The sequence below is a fragment of the Triticum urartu genome, chromosome 3 (assembly GCF_003073215.2).
Source record: "Triticum urartu cultivar G1812 chromosome 3, Tu2.1, whole genome shotgun sequence".
Taxonomy (NCBI): Eukaryota; Viridiplantae; Streptophyta; class Magnoliopsida; order Poales; family Poaceae; genus Triticum; species Triticum urartu.
The window spans coordinates 59,071,521-59,089,031 of record NC_053024.1 but is presented as its reverse complement, the minus strand read 5'-3'; the positions used below and the strand labels follow the sequence as shown (position 1 = coordinate 59,089,031).

The window sequence follows — 17,511 nt, the reverse complement described above, 5'->3', positions numbered from 1 at the left end:
TCGGGCAAGTAACGTACCGATTGAAAAAGGGAATTGTATACAGATTGATTGAATCCTCGACATCGTGGTTCATCCGATGAGATCATCGTGGAGCATGTGGGAGCCAACATGGGTATCCAGATCCCGCTGTTGGTTATTGACCGGAGAGGCTTCTCGGTCATGTCTGCATGTCTCCCGAACCCGTAGGGTCTACACACTTAAGGTTCGGTGACGCTAGGGTTGTAGAGATATTAGCACACGGTAACCCGAAAGTTTTTCGGAGTCCCGGATGAGATCCCGGACATCACGAGGAGTTCCGGAATGGTCCGGAGGTAAAGATTTATATATAGGAAGTCCAGTTTCGGCCATTGGGAAGGTTTCGGGGGTCACCGGTATTGTACCGGGATCACCGGAAGGGTCCCGGGGGTCCACCGGGTGGGGCCACCTATCCCGGAGGGCCCCATGGGCTTAAGTGGGAGGGTAACCAACCCCTAGTGGGCTGGTGGGCCCCCCTCGGGCCTCCCCCTGCACTTCGGGTTAGAAACCCTAGGGGTGGGGGGCGCCACCCTTGCCTTGGGGGGCAAGGCACCCTCCTTGGCCGCCGCCCCCCTAGGAGACCCTAGGCACCCTATATATAGTGGAGGGGAGGGAGGGCTGCGCACCCAAGCCCCTGGCCTCTTCCTCTCCCTCCCGTGACACTCCTCCGTCTCCCAGCGCTTGGCGAAGCCCTGCCGAGATTACCGTTGCTTCCACCACCACGCCGTCGTGCTGCTGGATCTGCATCAACCTCTCCTTCCCCCTTGCAGGATCAAGTTGGAGGAGACGTCTTCCCAACCGTACGTGTGTTGAACGCGGAGGTGCTGTCCGTTCGGCACTTGGTCATTGGTGATTTGAATCACGTTGAGTACGACTCCATCAACCCCGTTCTCTTGAACGCTTCCGCTCGTGATCTACAAGGGTATGTAGATGCACTCCTCTCTCCCTCGTTGCTAGATGACTCCATAGATTGATCTTGGTGATGCGTAGAAAATTTTAAAATTCTGCTACACTCCCAACAGTGGCATCATGAGCTAGGTCTATGCGTAGTTACTATGCACGAGTAGAACACAAAATAGTTGTGGGCGTCGATGTTGTCAATTTGCTTGCCGTTACTAGTCTTATCTTGATTCGGCGGCATCGTGGGATGAAGCGGCCCGGACCAACCTTACACGTACGCTTACGTGAGACCGGTTCCACCGACTGACATGCACTAGTTGCATAAGGTGGCTGGCGGTTGTCTGTCTTTCCCACTTTAGTCGGATCGGATTCGATGAACAGGGTCCTTATGAAGGGTAAATAGAAATTGGCAATTCACATTGTGGTTTTGGCGTAGGTAAGAAACGTTCTTGCTAGAAACCTATAGCAGCCACGTAAAAACTTGCAACAACAATTAGAGGACGTCTAACTTGTTTTTGCAGCAAGTGTTTTGTGATGTGATATGGCCAAAGGATGTGATGAATGATATATGTGATGTATGAGATGATCATGTTCTTGTAATAGGAATCACGACTTGCATGTCGATGAGTATGACAACCGGCAGGAGCCATAGGAGCTGTCTTTATTTATTTACGACCTACATGTCAACATAAACGTCATGTAATTACTTTACTTTATTGCTAAAGCGTTAGCCATAGTAGTAGAAGTGATAGATGACATGACAACTTCAAGAAGACACGATGATGGAGATCATGGTATCATGCCGGTGACAACGATGATCATGGAGCCCCGAAGATGGAGATCAAAAGGAGCAAATGATATTGGCCATATCATGTCACTATTTGATTGCATGTGATGTTTATCATGTTTTACATCTTATTTGCTTAGAACGACGGTAGTTTAAATAAGATGATCCCTCGTAATAATTTCAAGAAAGTGTTCCCCCTAACTGTGCACCGTTGCGAAGGTTCGTTGTTTCGAAGCACCACGTGATGATCGGGTGTGATAGATTCTAACGTTCGAATACAACGGGTGTAAGCCAGATTTACACACGCAATACACTTAGGTTGACTTGACGAGCCTAGCATGTACAGACATGGCCTCGGAACACAGAAGACCGAAAGGTCGAGCATGAGTCGTATAGAAGATACGATCAACATGAAGATGTTCACCGATGTTGACTAGTCCGTCTCACGTGATGATCGGACACGGCCTAGTTAACTCAGATCATGTTATACTTAGATGACTGGAGGGATGTCTATCTGAGTGGGAGTTCATTGAATAATTTGATTAGATGAACTTAATTATCATGAACTTAGTCTAAAATCTTTACAATATGTCTTGTAGATCAAATGGCCCACGTTGTCCTCAACTTCAACGCGTTCCTAGAGAAAACCAAGCTAAAAGACGATGGCAGCAACTATACGGACTGGGTCTGGAACCTGAGGATCATCCTCATAGCTGCCAAGAAAGATTATGTCCTAGAAGCACCGCTAGGTGACGCACCCGTCCCATAGAACCAAGACGTTATGAACGCTTGGCAGACACGTGCTGATAATTACTCCCTCGTTCAGTGCGGCATGCTTTACAGCTTAGAACCGGGGCTTCAAAAGCGTTTTGAGAGACACGGAGCATATGAGATGTTCGAAGAGCTGAAAATGGTTTTCCAAGCTCATGCCTGGGTCGAGAGATATGAAGTCTCCGACAAGTTCTTCAGCTGTAAGATGGAGGAAAATAGTTCTGTCAGTGAGCACATACTCAAAATGTCTGGGTTGCATAACCGCTTGACTCAGCTGGGAGTTAATCTCCTGGATGACGCGGTCATTGACAGAATCCTTCAGTCACTTCCACCGAGCTACAAGAGCTTTGTGATGAACTTCAATATGCAGGGGATGGAAAAGACCATTCCTGATGTATATCCAATGCTGAAATCAGTAGAGGTAGAAGTCAAAAAGGAACATCAAGTGTTGATGGTGAATAAAACCACTAAGTTCAAGAAGGGCAAGGGTAAAAAGAACTTCGAGAAGGACGGCAAGGGAGTTGCCGCGCCCGGTAAGCAAGCTGCCGGGAAGAAGCCAAAGAATGGACCCAAGCCCGAGACTGAGTGCTTTTATTGCAAGGGAAGTGGTCACTGGAAGCGGAACTGCCCCAAATACTTAGCGGGTAAGAAGGCCGGCAACACTAAAGGTATATGTGATATACATGTAATTGATGTGTACCTTACCAGTACTCGTAGTAGCTCCTGGGTATTTGATACCGGTGCGGTTGCTCACATTTGTAACTCAAAACAGGAGCTGCGGAATAAGCGGAGACTGGCGAAGGGCGAGGTGACGATGCGCGTCGGAAATGGTTCCAAGGTCGATGTGATCGCCGCCGGCACGCTACCTCTACATTTATCTACGGGATTAGTTTTAAACCTCAATAATTGTTATTTAGTGCCACCTTTGAGCATGAACATTGTATCAGGATCTCGTTTAATTCGAGATGGCTACTCATTTAAATCCGAGAATAATGGTTGTTCTATTTATATGAGAGATATGTTTTATGGTCATGCTCCAATGGTGAATGGTTTATTCTTAATGAATCTCGAGCGTAATGCTACACATATTCATAATGTGAATACCAAAAGATGTAAGGTTGATAATGACAGTCCCACATACTTGTGGCACTGCCGCCTTGGTCACATAGGTGTCAAACGCATGAAGAAGCTCCATGCAGATGGACTTTTAGAGTCTCTTGATTACGAATCATTTGACAAGTGCGAATCATGCCTCATGGGTAAAATGACCAAGACTCCGTTCTCAGGAACAATGGAGCGAGCAACCAACTTATTGTAAATCATACATACTGATGTGTGTGGTCCAATGAGTGTTGAGGCCCGCGGTGGCTATCGTTATGTTCTCACCCTCACTGATGACTTGAGTAGATATGGGTATGTCTACTTAATGAAACACAAGTCTGAGACCTTTGAAAAGTTCAAGGAATTTCAGAGTGAGGTTGAGAATCAACGTGACAGGAAAATCAAGTTCTTGCGATCAGATCGTGGGGAGAATACTTGAGTCACGAATTTGGCACACACTTAAGAAAATGTGGAATAGTTTCACAACTCACGCCGCCTGGAACACCTCAGCGTAATGGTGTGTCCGAACGCCGTAATCGTACTCTATTAGATATGGTGCGATCTATGATGTCTCTTACCGATCTTACGCTGTCATTTTGGGGCTATGCTTTCGAGACTGCCGCATTCACTTTAAATAGGGCTCCGTCAAAATCCGTTGAGACAACACCGTATGAATTATGGTTTGGGAAGAAACCTAAGCTGTCGTTTCTAAAAGTTTGGGGATGCGATGCTTATGTCAAGAAACTTCAACCTGAAAAGCTCGAACCCAAGTCGGAAAAATGCGTCTTCATAGGATACCCTAAAGAAACTGTTGGGTATACCTTCTACCTTAGATCCGAAGGCAAGATCTTTGTTGCCAAGAATGGGTCCTTTCTAGAGAAAGGGTTTCTCTTGAAAGAAATAAGTGGGAGAAAAGTAGAACTTGATGAAGTATTACCTCTTGAACCGGTAAGTGGCGCAGCTCAAGAAAATGTTCCTGAGGTGCCTGCACCGACTAGAGAGGAAGTTGATGATGATGATCATGAAACTTCAGATCAAGTTGCTACTGAACTTCGTAGGTCCACGAGGACACGTTCTGCACCAGAGTGGTACGGCAACCCTGTCCTGGAAATCATGTTGTTAGACAACGGTGAACCTTCGAACTATGAAGAAGCGATGGCGGGCCTGGATTCCGACAAATGGCTGGAAGCCATGAAATCCGAGATAGGATCCATGTATGAAAACGAAGTATGGACTTTGACTGACTTGCCCGATGATCGGCGAGCCATAGAAAACAAATGGATCTTTAAGAAGAATACAGACGCGGATGGTAACGTAACCATCTATAAAGCTCGGCTTGTCGCTGAGGGTTATCGACAAGTTCAAGGGGTTGACTACGATGAGACTTTCTCACCCGTAGCGAAGCTGAAGTCCGTCCGAATCATGTTAGCAATTGCCGCATTCTATTATTATGAAATATGGCAAATGGACATCAAAACGGCATTCCTCAATGGTTTCCTTAAGGAAGAATTGTATATGATGCAGCCGGAAGGTTTTGTCGATCCTAAGAATGCTGACAAGGTGTGCAAGCTCCAACGCTCGATTTATGGGCTGGTGCAAGCATCTCGGAGTTGGAACATTCATTTTGATGAGATGATCAAAGCGTTTGGGTTTATGCAGACTTATGGAGAAGCCTGCATTTACAAGAAAGTGAGTGGGAGCTCTGTAGCATTTCTCATATTGTATGTGGATGACATACTGTTGATGGGAAATGATATAGAATTCTTGGAAAGCATAAAAGCCTACTTGAACAAGTGTTTTTCAATGAAGGACCTTGGAGAAGCTGCTTATATATTAGGCATCAAGATCTATAGAGATAGATCGAGACGCCTCATTGGTCTTTCATAGAGTACGTACCTTGACAAGATATTGAAGAAGTTCAAAATGAATCAGTCAAAGAAGGGGTTCTTGCCTGTATTGCAAGGTACGAGATTGAGCACGGCTCAATGCCCGACCACGGCAGAAGATAGAGAAAAGATGAGTGTCGTCCCCTATGCCTCGGCCATAGGGTCTATCATGTATGTTATGCTGTGTACCAGACTTGATGTAAACCTTGCCGTAAGTTTGGTAGGAAGGTACCAAAGTAATCCCGGCATGGAACACTGGACTGCGGTCAAGAATATCCTGAAGTACCTCAAAAGGACCAAGAAAATGTTTCTCGTTTATGGAGGTGACGAAGAGCTCGTCGTAAAGGGTTACGTCGATGCTAGCTTCAACACAGATCTGGATGACTCTAAGTCACAAACCGGATACGTGTATATTTTGAATGGTGGGGCAGTAAGCTGGTGCAGTTGCAAGCAAAGCGTTGTGGCGGGATCTATATGTGAAGCGGAGTACATGGCAGCCTCGGAGGCACCACAAGAAGCAGTCTGGGTGAAGGAGTTCATTACCGACCTAGGAGTCATACCCAATGCGTCGGGCCCGATGACTCTCTTCTGTGACAACACTGGAGCTATTGCCCTTACCAAGGAGCCCAGGTTTCACAGGAAGACCAGGCATATCAAGCGTCGCTTCAACTCCATTCGTGAAAGTGTTCAAAATGGAGACACAGAGATTTGTAAAGTACATACGGACCTGAATGTAGCAAATCCGTTGACTAAACCTCTCCCTAGAGCAAAACATGATCAACACCAGAACTGCATGGGTGTTCGATTCATCACAATGTAACTAGAATATTGACTCTAGTGCAAGTGGGAGACTGTTGGAAATATGCCCTAGAGGCAATAATAAAATGGTTATTATTATATTTCTTTGTTCATGATAATTGTCTATTGTTCATGCTATAATTGTGTTATCCGGAAATCGTAATACATGTGTGAATACATAGACCACAACACGTCCCTAGTGAGCCTCTAGTTGACTAGCTCGTTGATCAAAAGATAGTCATGGTTTCCTGACTATGGACATTGGATGTCATTGATAACGGGATCACATCATTAGGATAATGATGTGATGGACAAGACCCAATTCTAAGCATAGCTCAAAGATCGTGTAGTTTGTTTGCTGTAGCTTTTCTGAATGTCAAGTATCATATCCTTAGACCATGAGATTGTGCAACTCCCGGATACCGTAGGAGTGCCTTGGGTGTGCCAAACGTCACAACGTAACTGGGTGACTATAAAGGTACATTACAGGTATCTCCGAAAGTGTCTGTTGGGTTGGCACGAATCGAGACTGGGATTTGTCACTCCGTATGACGGAGAGGTATCTCTAGGCCCACTCGGTAATGCATCATCATAATGAGCTCAATGTGATCAAGTGGTTGATCACGGGATCATGCATTACGGTACGAGTAAAGTGACTTGCCGGTAACGAGACTGAAAAAGCTATTGGGATACCGACGATCGAGTCTCGGGCAAGTAACGTACGGATTGACAAAGGGAATTGTATACAGATTGATTGAATCCTCGACATCGTGGTTCATCCGATGAGATCATCGTGGAGCATGTGGGAGCCAACATGGGTATCCAGATCCCGCTGTTGGTTATTAACCGGAGAGGCTTCTCGGTCATGTCTGCATGTCTCCCGAACCCGTAGGGTCTACACACTTAAGGTTCGGTAATGCTAGGGTTGTAGAGATATTAGCACACGATAACCCGAAAGTTGTTCGGAGTCCCGGATGAGATCCCGGACGTCACGAGGAGTTCCGGAATGGTCCGGAGGTAAAGATTTATATATAGGAAGTCCAATTTCGGCCATCGAGAAGGTTTTGGGGGTCACCGGTATTGTACCGGGACCACCGGAAGGGTCCTGGGGGTCCACCGGGTGGGGCCACCTATCCCGGAGGGCCCCATGGGCTGAAGTGGGAGGGGAACCAGCCCCTAGTGGGCTGGTGCGCCCCCCCTTGGGCCTCCCCCTACGCTTAGGGTTAGAAACCCTAGGGGTGGGGGGCGCCACCCTTGCCTTGGGGGGCAAGGCACCCCCTTGGCCGCCGCCCCCCTAGGAGATTGGATCTCCTAGGGCCGGCGCCCCCCTAGGCACCCTATATATAGTGGAGGGGAGGGAGGGCTGCGCACCCAAGCCCCTGGCCTCTCCCTCTCCCTCCCGTGACACTCCTCCGTCTCCCAGCGCTTGGCGAAGCCCTGTCGAGATTACCGTTGTTTTCACCACCACGCCGTCGTACTGCTGGATCTTCATCAACCTCTCATTCCCCCTTGCTGGATCAAGTTGGAGGAGACGTCTTCCCAACCGTACGTGTGTTGAATGCGGAGGTGCTGTCCGTTCGGCACTTGGTCATCGGCGATTTGAATCACGCCGAGTACGACTCCATCAACCCCGTTCTCTTGAACGCTTCCGCTCGTGATCTACAGGGGTATGTAGATGTATTCCTCTCTCCCTCGTTGCTAGATGACTTCATAGATTGATCTTGGTGATGCGTAGAAAATTTTAAAATTCTGCTACGCTCCCAACAGAATGGATTTCCATGACCTACATGCAATCATATCAGCAATGCTTGCAAAACAGGCATGGATGCTCTTAGCCCATCCCGAAAACTTTGTGTGCCGGTGTTTTGAAGGGGAAGTATTATTTAGATAGTGGGTCTTTCACGTGACAAAGCATTAGTACTCTCAAGAGAGGTCTTATTTGGAGAGTTGAGATAGACACGAATATTAAAGATTGAGGATCATTGGGTTCCGGGTAGCCCGACCACGAAAATTCCAACAAATAGCGGTGGTATCTTGTTTCGGGCAGTAGATGAATTAATATGTCCCGTCATTGGAAATTGGACGATCTTCTTCTGAAAGATAACTTCAACCTACTGGATGTTGAGTGTATTCTAAGAATCCCCTTGAGTATACATTTAACTAAAAAAAATATCATGACATAGATCAAAGTCAACCATATTCTCTGTCTAATCTAGAATGATGCGTGATGCCTGTATAATTAGTGCACAATTATAAACGAGTGTGTCATAAGTTACGATCCACCTTAAAAACATAAAGTTGTTGCACGTCTTAAAAACATGCAGTTGCGAACCCGCCTTTATAGAATCACAACATAATTTGATCTACGACTAATGGCGTGAAAGAAGCCTAGTTGAGACCCACCTTGTCCCATGAAAATAGAAAAAGATATCAAAAAAATGAAGAACAACAACAACAAAAAAGAAAAAAAATCAAGAATGAGAAAAAGATAAAAATATAATAATAAAACTGATTGTATGTGGACTTTTAAAGCATGAAGCTTGAAAGAGTGTACCAATGTCCAAATTAAACAGTACAAAAAGTATCACGTTCACAATGTGAAGTAGCATCCTAGAAAACAGTAGCTGGTTTTTTTTTTACAAACTCTGAAACTTTTTATTGAACCGTCAGAATATTTACATGAATGAAAGAAAGACCATCAGGCTGGTCAAATCAAACATGACGACCCAGGGATAAAGCAGCTGGTAGCATCGAACCAACGAGCAAAAGCTCGCGAAAAAGGCCCATTAACAAGACCGCTGCACGGTGAACGATTGAACAAGGACACAACAACACACGAATGTCAGAATGCTTTTGATCCAACGGCTGTCCAGGTGAATGAGACCATAACTACAACTGAGCTGAGTTGTAGCAAAACCGATTACCTAATCAGCCCGTTGAATCTCTCGCATGATGATCTCAAGCGCTCGATCATCCACCACAAGGGCATTATGAGACATGTTGAGCACCTTGACCATCCTAAAATCCCCACCACGGCGGCTCCACGGCGTCTCCACCGCCATGGCGCTCGCCAGGTTCACCACCCCGTCGCCGTCTCCGGCGACCACAGACGGCGTCGCGTCGAAGTCATCCCCGGGATACACTATCCTTTCAGTTGTCCCCACCCCGACCCCGATGACGGAGGTCACCGGCACCCCGGGATGCGGCAGCTCCCCGCCAAACAGCGGCAGCACACGGGACTTGTACGGCCTGACGGCCTCGCCAAACCCGATGGCGACGAGGTAGTCCGCCACGTCGCCGGCCGAGTAGTTCCTGCTCTTCGTGGTAGCCAACGGCGTCGCGGTGCCGAAGGCGGCCGGGCTGGGCAGTATCCATAGGCTGCTCTGCAGGCTCCTGCCTTGCCGCAGCAGCGCGCGCGGCTCGACGAACGGCAGGCCCATGTTGTTCCCGGAGACGAGCGTCAGCATCCCCAGGACGATGCCGCCCCACGGGGCGGCGATGGGCACGAACCGCCGCACGAACCGCTGGCGCCAGGCCAGCGGCTGGCGGACGAGGAACTGGTGCGCCAGCGGGCCGCCGGCGCTGTAGGTGGCGATCACCACCGGCATGCCGCCGTTAAGCCCGCTCGCCCTCTCGACGAGGCCCTTGAGCGCCCGGAAGAAGGCGTCGCCCACCCTGGACGGGTGCCCCACCGGCGCGACGGCGTACCGGAAGTCGTAGGGCGCGCCGAACATGGTCTCGCCGTCGCGGTACCCCATCTTCTCCAACCGCTCGATAAACGTGCTCATGTAGGAGAAATTCCTTGAAAAATCGAGAAATTTCAGCCGATTTTGATTCATAATTATGGGCACGACACGATTGAGCAATCGATAGCTAGTACTTACTTGCGGTCAGGATCGGGGTAGCGGAAGGCTTGGGTGGAGCCGAAGAAGGGGACGCGCGTCTCCACGCCGGGGACGTTGGAGTAGTCGTCGGCGGCGGGGTCGTACACAGAGCTCATCTGCTCCGCGAAGCACGGCACGTTGCCGGGGTCCTGGAGGGCGGAATAGTTGAGGTAGAGGCGGAACCACCCCTCCTCCTTGCGCGCCCCGCAGCCCGGCGACGACGGCCGGTAGAGCTTGGTGAGCCGCGCGTCCAGCTCGTTGGTGGCGTAGCCCGGCACCAGGACGACGGGGTGCAAGCGCGGCGCCGCTTGCACCGCTGCTAGTGCCACTGCCAGTAGTAACTGCGCAAGAAGCAACGGGATCGCCATGGATGGGCCGATGGAATGATCAAAGTTAATTCAGAGTCGTACTCCTTTTGTCCAATCTGCAGATGGTGGTAGGCGAGATGGGTGTTGATTGGGGGCTTGCGACCAATTCACATTTTATACACGAAGCATCCCATGTCGCTCCTATCCACAATGCGCATCAGTTGGTCCATGTGGATTAAAGTACAGTAGTAGTTCTTGACATTTTGCTTGTGAGACCCAAGGGGCACCGGATGTGAACGTCTGCTTAGGAAAATCACTAGTAATTCTTTGATTCTCCTCTAAACAAGGAAGACTAGGCATGGTGCCAAGGTCCTTTGGACACGTCCATGTTTTTTATGTTTGAATAGAAGGCAGCGTTTGACACTTGAAATATTGACCACGCGGATGTGTGCACAGAATCATTTTCGAGGATTTCGTGAAGACTCCATTATGAAGTGACGGAGGGATCGTACCATTTGAGCCTTTTCTTTTTTAACATGGATCAGTGGGTACTATCTCCGTCCTGATTTATTGGTCCATTTTACATTTTGTGTCAAAGTTTGACCACATATTTGACCGATAAAATTTAAATCGTATTCCATAAAAATCATATTGATGGGTTTGTATTTGAAAGAAGTTTGCAATGATATTATTTTTGTGGTATATAACATATATTTTGCTAGTTAAATCTAACATCAAAGTCCGACACAAAATAAAAAAAGGACAAATAAACCTGAACTGAGATAGTACTTTCTTTTAAAAAAGGAGTATCCTAATTTTTTTTCGAGATCAAGAGTATGATACATGCGTGTGAATATTTGCAGGACGGGCTTTATGGAGCCTTTTAAAAAAAGATCGAAAATTATATTTAATAGTTATAAAAAAATAAAAAAATAAAAAAATAAATCCATAGAAACTTATACTTCCTCAGTTCCTAAATATTTGTCTTTTTAGAAACGGAGGGAGTATATGCTCCGCACGAACATGTGAAAAATTGGATGAGGAAGTGTGTGTGTGCGCGCGCGAGCGTGTGTCTTCCCGAAAAAATAAATTCCTTTAGAAAATTATATTTGAAACCGCTCGGCCTCCATTGGCTGTTTCGGTCTTCTTACTACCATAGTTTGCAACACATCGTAGCACACATTAGAAGACACTAGAGGGAATAACCGTTCCAACACAACAAAAAGCAGCCTCTGACGTGGAAATCCATAACTGAACACGAGCTCATATCATGCTGGGTGAACAATAAATTTGAAATATATATAAAAAACTGATTTTTTACATCAAACATTAACTAGTTTTCTATGTGCGTGCAAACATTCATAACAATATGACATTGGGGGAGCTCAGGGTCGAAAAGATAAAATTAGTGCTCAAAAAAAAGTTGAACCTTCCTCAAAAATTGGAATTTTCCCCCTAGAGATCCTCTGATGTCATATCCCCAGGACGATGCCGCCCCACTGGGCGGCCGTGGGCACGAACCACTGGCGCCAGGCCGAAGCTGTGGGTGGTGAGCACCACTGGCCTGCCGCCGTTAAGCCCGCTCACCCTCTCGACGAGGCCCTTGAGCGCCTGGAAGAAGGTGTTGCCGACCTTGTACGGGCGCCCCACCGGCGTGACGACGTACTGGAAGTCGTAGGGCGCGTCGAACATGGTCTCGCCATCGCGGTACCCCCATCCTTTCTAGCCTCTCCACCAACGTGCTCATGTAGGAGAAGTTCCTGAGCATTTTTTTGATTTGATATCACCAGCTCATGAGGAAAACTGAGAAATTTCAGCCGAGTTTATTCAGAAATAATTGATTGCTACTTACTTGCAATCTGGATCGGGATAGCGGAAGGCTTGGGTGGAGCCGAAGAAGGGGGCGCACGGCGGTGGGGTCATACACGGAGCTCATTTGTTCCACGAAGCACGACACGTTGCCAGGGTCCTGGAGGGCAGAGTAGTTGATGTAGAGGCGAAGCACGACACGTTGCTAGTGTCCTGGAGGGCAGAGTAGTTGAGGTAACAGGATAACTTGGAGTTGTATCTCGACCTCTTACAACTAAAACCGGATACTTATTAAAACACACCCAGATAACAGAAAAATACATCCGGTGATCGCTTTCTCTCAGGGGGATGAGGAGAGGATCACCGAGCGGTATTATTGATGTACATATGTACAAGATGATACCATATAATACTCCGCTCTTCTACTGCTACAAAATGATGGCTGCAAGAAGATGTAGTCTTCGATAGGATTTCTCCCCCTTGTTCTGGCATTTCTGCAGTATAGTCCACATATATTACCCCTTTCCTTTGATACCGATGCATATCTATTGTGTAGATTTGATGTAAGTCTTACGAGTATTTCGGATGAGTACCCATGGTTGCTTTCCCATTTCGATTCCTTTACAATACTGGGCTGGCCCATTTCTAACGTTTCTTCACGCTTGCTCGCTCGTTGTTTGGTGTGCTCGCTACTACGGTTTTCTTTGTTTCATTTTTTCATTTTTTTGTTCTTCCTTTCAGTTTTCTTTCTTTTCCCCTTGTTTTCTTTGGTTATTCCTGTTTTCTTCGTTTTTCATCAGTGTTCTCTGTCTCTTTCTCAATTTTCACTATTTTTTCTTTTCTTTCCCATTTTCTTTGTGTTTCGTAGATTTTCTTTGTTTTGTTGGGTTTTTTCTTTTTCTATTACTTTGCTTTTCTTCGTTTCTTTCTTGTTTTTTTTGTTTTTCTTTGTGTTTTTTTGGTTTTCATTGTTTTCATTCTTTTGCATTCATTTTCTTTGGTTTTTATTTTTCCTTTTTTTCTTTTGGTTCTGTGTTGGTTTTTTCTTTCCCTTTTCATATAGAAAAGGAACATTATTTTATAGAGGATCAACATTTTCTGAACACATGAAACATTTTTCATATACATCTGAACTTTTTTTGTGTACACGTTGAACATTTTCTAAATATCTTATTAACATTTTCCCAAATATATGTGTTGATGTGTATTTTATCGTTCATACACATTACACATTTTGGTATACATATAAACATTTTTTATATCCCTTTAACATTTTTCATATATAACATTTTTTCAAAAATATATTTTGAGGTAAACATTTTATCATACACGTTGTACATTTTTCTTATACATCAAGAAATTTTTAATATACATGTTTAACATTTTTCAAATGCATGATCAACGTTTTTTGATTTTTTATGTCTACTTGTTTTTCATACACCTTGTACATTTTTTCATGCACTAGGAACATTTTTTATACTCCCTCTGTTCCTAAATATAAATCTTTGGAGAGATTTCACTATGGACCACATACGGAGCAAAATAAGTGAATCTATACTATAAAATGCATCTATATACATCCGTATGTGGTTCATAATGAAATCTCTACAAAGATTTACATTTAGAAACGGAGGGAGTACATGTTTAACATTTTTAAATACATGTTTTCAATGTCTATTTTTTCATACATGTTGTACCTTCTTTGTATACATCTGGAACATTTATTTATGCACATTTACAAAAATCATGATTAACATTTCAAATGTATGTGTTTGAACTTTTATTTGTGGGTATGTGTTTGGTTTTTTTAATATCTCTACATTTTTTGAATTGACGCTAACAAAATTTTAACATTGCGTTAACATTTTCAAGAAAATTTCAATATGTTTAAGTTTTGGAATGCTTGTATTTAAAATATTTTTTGAAATATAAACAAATTTAAATGGAAAAAGAAGAACGGAGGAACGGAAATTGGAAGAAGCGGTCGACTCGCTTCTGGGCTGGCCCATTATATGCATCCTTGATGCGGCTGCCTTCCAGCTCGCACTAAGAGCATTTCTAGCAGAGCGGAAGTGTAAAATAACCACCATTTTACAGGACTGCACGATAAAACGTACTCCCTCCGTTCGGAATTACTTGTCGTAGAAATGTCTAGATATATCTATTTCTGCGATAAGTAATTCCGAACAAAGGGAGTACAAACTAGGTCTCGTAAAATGGTCCGTCCTCTGGCCACCATAATTTCAATTTTCTCTTCTTATTTTATAGCTTCAAAATTTCGGCCCCAACCGCTCTCCTCGTAGCCGGCGTCACCGGCTATACGAGATTTATTTTGTCGACACACACGTCAACCTATAAAAACATTGTAAATACATGTTAAGAGTATTCCGTAAAACTTTTATTTTTGCAGGGAACTTGTGAGAGCTTTATTCAACAAAAGCATTCGCCGAGCAGTCCGTCAACAGATTACTGATCAGGAAGCTTGGAGTAAAGTCTAACCAGCTATCAGTCACTGTAAGCGTCAACCCACGCTTAGCACAGGCTCACTATTTTATAAGACGAACTTTTACGGGATGTGCCACAAATTCTAAGCGACGCATAGGCTCACTTGTATATTCCTGGTCAAGCACAGATGCAGCGACAAGCTTTCTGTGCTCCCTATCCCCCAAACTTTCTGTGATCTTCACACTGCTATGAGCCAATCCTTTGCGTGGCGCGAGGGACGCTACTACGTTTGTAAGAGCGACGGCGGCGCATGGCGTCGCGGACGCTCGCTAGAGCCGCTCGGGGGCTTCCCCCCTCCATCTCCTCCGGCCTTGAAGGGCCTCGTGCTCAACGATGCCGGCAAATCCGGTCAAGCAGAGAGGGCCCTCGACTTGTTCGACGCAATGCCTAGCAAGAACCAGGTGGCCTGGAACGCCGCGCTCGTCGACGCCGGCCGTACTTCTTCAGTGAGATAGATGCCCAAGAAGAACGCGGCCTCATACACCACCATGATCGGGGGCCTGTCCCATGCCAGGGCAATCACCACGGCGCGTGTCTCTTCGACCAGCTACCACTGGATGGGCATAATGTGTTCACCTGGACGGCCATGCTGTCGTGCCATGTCCACAATGGTGAACCCGATAGAGCTGTTGAGCTTTTTGCAGTCCTCTACGGTGAGCTCTTTGCGCGCAAGGTTCTGCCCAACGCCCACTTCTTCAGCTCGTTGCTCAATGCCTGTGTTGCCCTCGGGTCGCTGTCCATGGCGGCACAGCTCCATTCGCTCATCGTCAAGCTCTTGGACCAAGGGAGCAAAGATTGCATCTTTGCTTGGAATGCGTTGATCGATGGATGTGCATGCAAAACTGGGTGCACTGTCTGACGCCGAGAAGGTCTTCCATGGGATGCGGTACAAGGACATCTCTTCATGGAACACCATGATGAGTGGATACTCATGGCATAAGCTCGACAGCAAGGCTCTTGAGCTCTCCACATCTATGAGTAACAAGGATTCATTCTCATGGAACATCATAATGTCCTGCTTGTTGGAGAACCGCCGTGGAGAAGACGCACTCCGCATCTCCGTCCATTTGGTGGGACTGGAAGGCAATGTCAAGCCATGCGTTTCCACATACACAACTGCTCTGCAGGTCTGCTCGGTGCTGGCGTTTCTTGTTTTGGGGAGGCAAGTCCATGCACGCACGGTGAAGAACAGTCTTTGTCGCAGCAGCAGTGCCTTCCTCTGCAATTCTCTGATCAGCATGTACAGCAGCTGTGGCATGACACGGGATCTGCAGCAGGTGTTTGATGAAACAAGAGTAAGAGACACCGGATCATGGAACTCAGTGATACAGGGGCTTGGCCAGAATGGTCTAGGCAAGCAAGCACTCGTGGCCGCAGAGCGTGCTCTTGAGCTGAAAATTTACACTGGCAACATCTTCATCGCCATACTGACATCATGCAGCCGTGCTGGATTGGTCCCCGAGGGCCTAGGTTATTTCAACTCCATGACTGAAAAGTATGGAGTGGAGCGGACACTTGACCACTACATCAGTGTCATCGATCTCCTCGGTCGCACAGGGAGGCTGGAAGAGGCGCATGCCCTGCTTCAGAACATGCTGCTCCCGCCAAATGTGTTGGCGTGGTCTACCCTTTTGCATTCTTGTTTGGCTCATAAGGACAGCTCGGTGGGGAGCATGGCGGCGCAGCAACTGAAAGCTCTGCAACCCGATGGTAGTGGAAATTATGAGAGGTTGGTGCTCGGTTGCGGGGAAGGAAGCGAGATTAATGCAGCACCGTCAGGGGACGTGAAGAGTGCTGTTGACATGCCTGGATGCAGCTGGGTCACCTGAGGCATGATTATAGTAGTAAGATTATAATCAGACCATTATCGGATCAGCAAGGGGACATCTTCCACGTTGCTGACCCGATAAGAGATAGAAGGTCTCAGGAAAAGAAGTCACACCATCTGCCATTGTAAGGCAAATTCAGAACAATGTGGTGTTGATGGTTTGCGAGGCAGCAAACGACTCACAAACTATTAGTATGTATGTATGTGTGAGTTTCGATTTATTCTTTTTGGATGAAATCATGTATGTACTGTACCATGATAACGGGGTATTGCACAGAAAAGTACCCACTGCTCAGAAAAGTACATGTCTCATGCGGCCAAAGAAATACATGTCAAAGCAGTGGTGCAAGCCCTTCCAACCTATCCTATGGGAGCTCTCAAGATGACACAGAATTTCTGCGAAAAGTATGGAAAACTTATTAGAGACTTTTGGCGAGCAAATGGTCAAATCTAAACGTGTGGGAGGTATTGGTTTTCGAGATATGGTGCTCTTTAATCAAGTTCTCTTAGCCAGGTAGAGTTGGAGATTGCAGCAGCAACTGGATAGCCTGTGTGCTAGTGTTGAAATCAAAGTATTATCCAAATGGTGGGCTCTTGGACACAGTTTTTGCTTCGGATGCATCTCTGTTTGGTGGGATATCGAGTTTGGGCTTGAGTTGCTTAAGAAGGGTCTGATTTGGAGATGGTAAAAGCATCCAAATTCAGAGAGACCAATGGATTCCTAGAAAAGAGGGGCTCAAATCAGCAAATTTTATCAAAAGATCTAGACTTCGTTGGGTCAACCAACTGATGGAAGCGGGTAAGAGAGAATGGAACACTGATTTAATCCGCCGACTTTTCTATCCTTTTGACGCTGAAGCAATATGCAATATCAAACTACCGTCTTCGGATGTTGAGGATTGTTTTTGTTTGGCTTGTC

General features: G+C 46.2%; 1 protein-coding gene across 1 annotated transcript; it reads right to left on the bottom strand.

Annotated features, from left to right (window-relative positions):
• Positions 1-9,086: 9,086 nt before the first annotated feature.
• Positions 9,087-10,679, bottom strand: LOC125547941 (lecithin-cholesterol acyltransferase-like 1). The gene is made up of 2 exons (XM_048711671.1): positions 10,143-10,679; positions 9,087-10,059 (listed from the first exon to the last, which is right to left on the bottom strand). Exons 1-2 carry the CDS (start codon positions 10,508-10,510, stop codon positions 9,183-9,185), a joined length of 1,245 nt encoding a protein of 414 aa, XP_048567628.1. The 5' UTR covers positions 10,511-10,679; the 3' UTR covers positions 9,087-9,182.
• Positions 10,680-17,511: the final 6,832 nt, after the last annotated feature.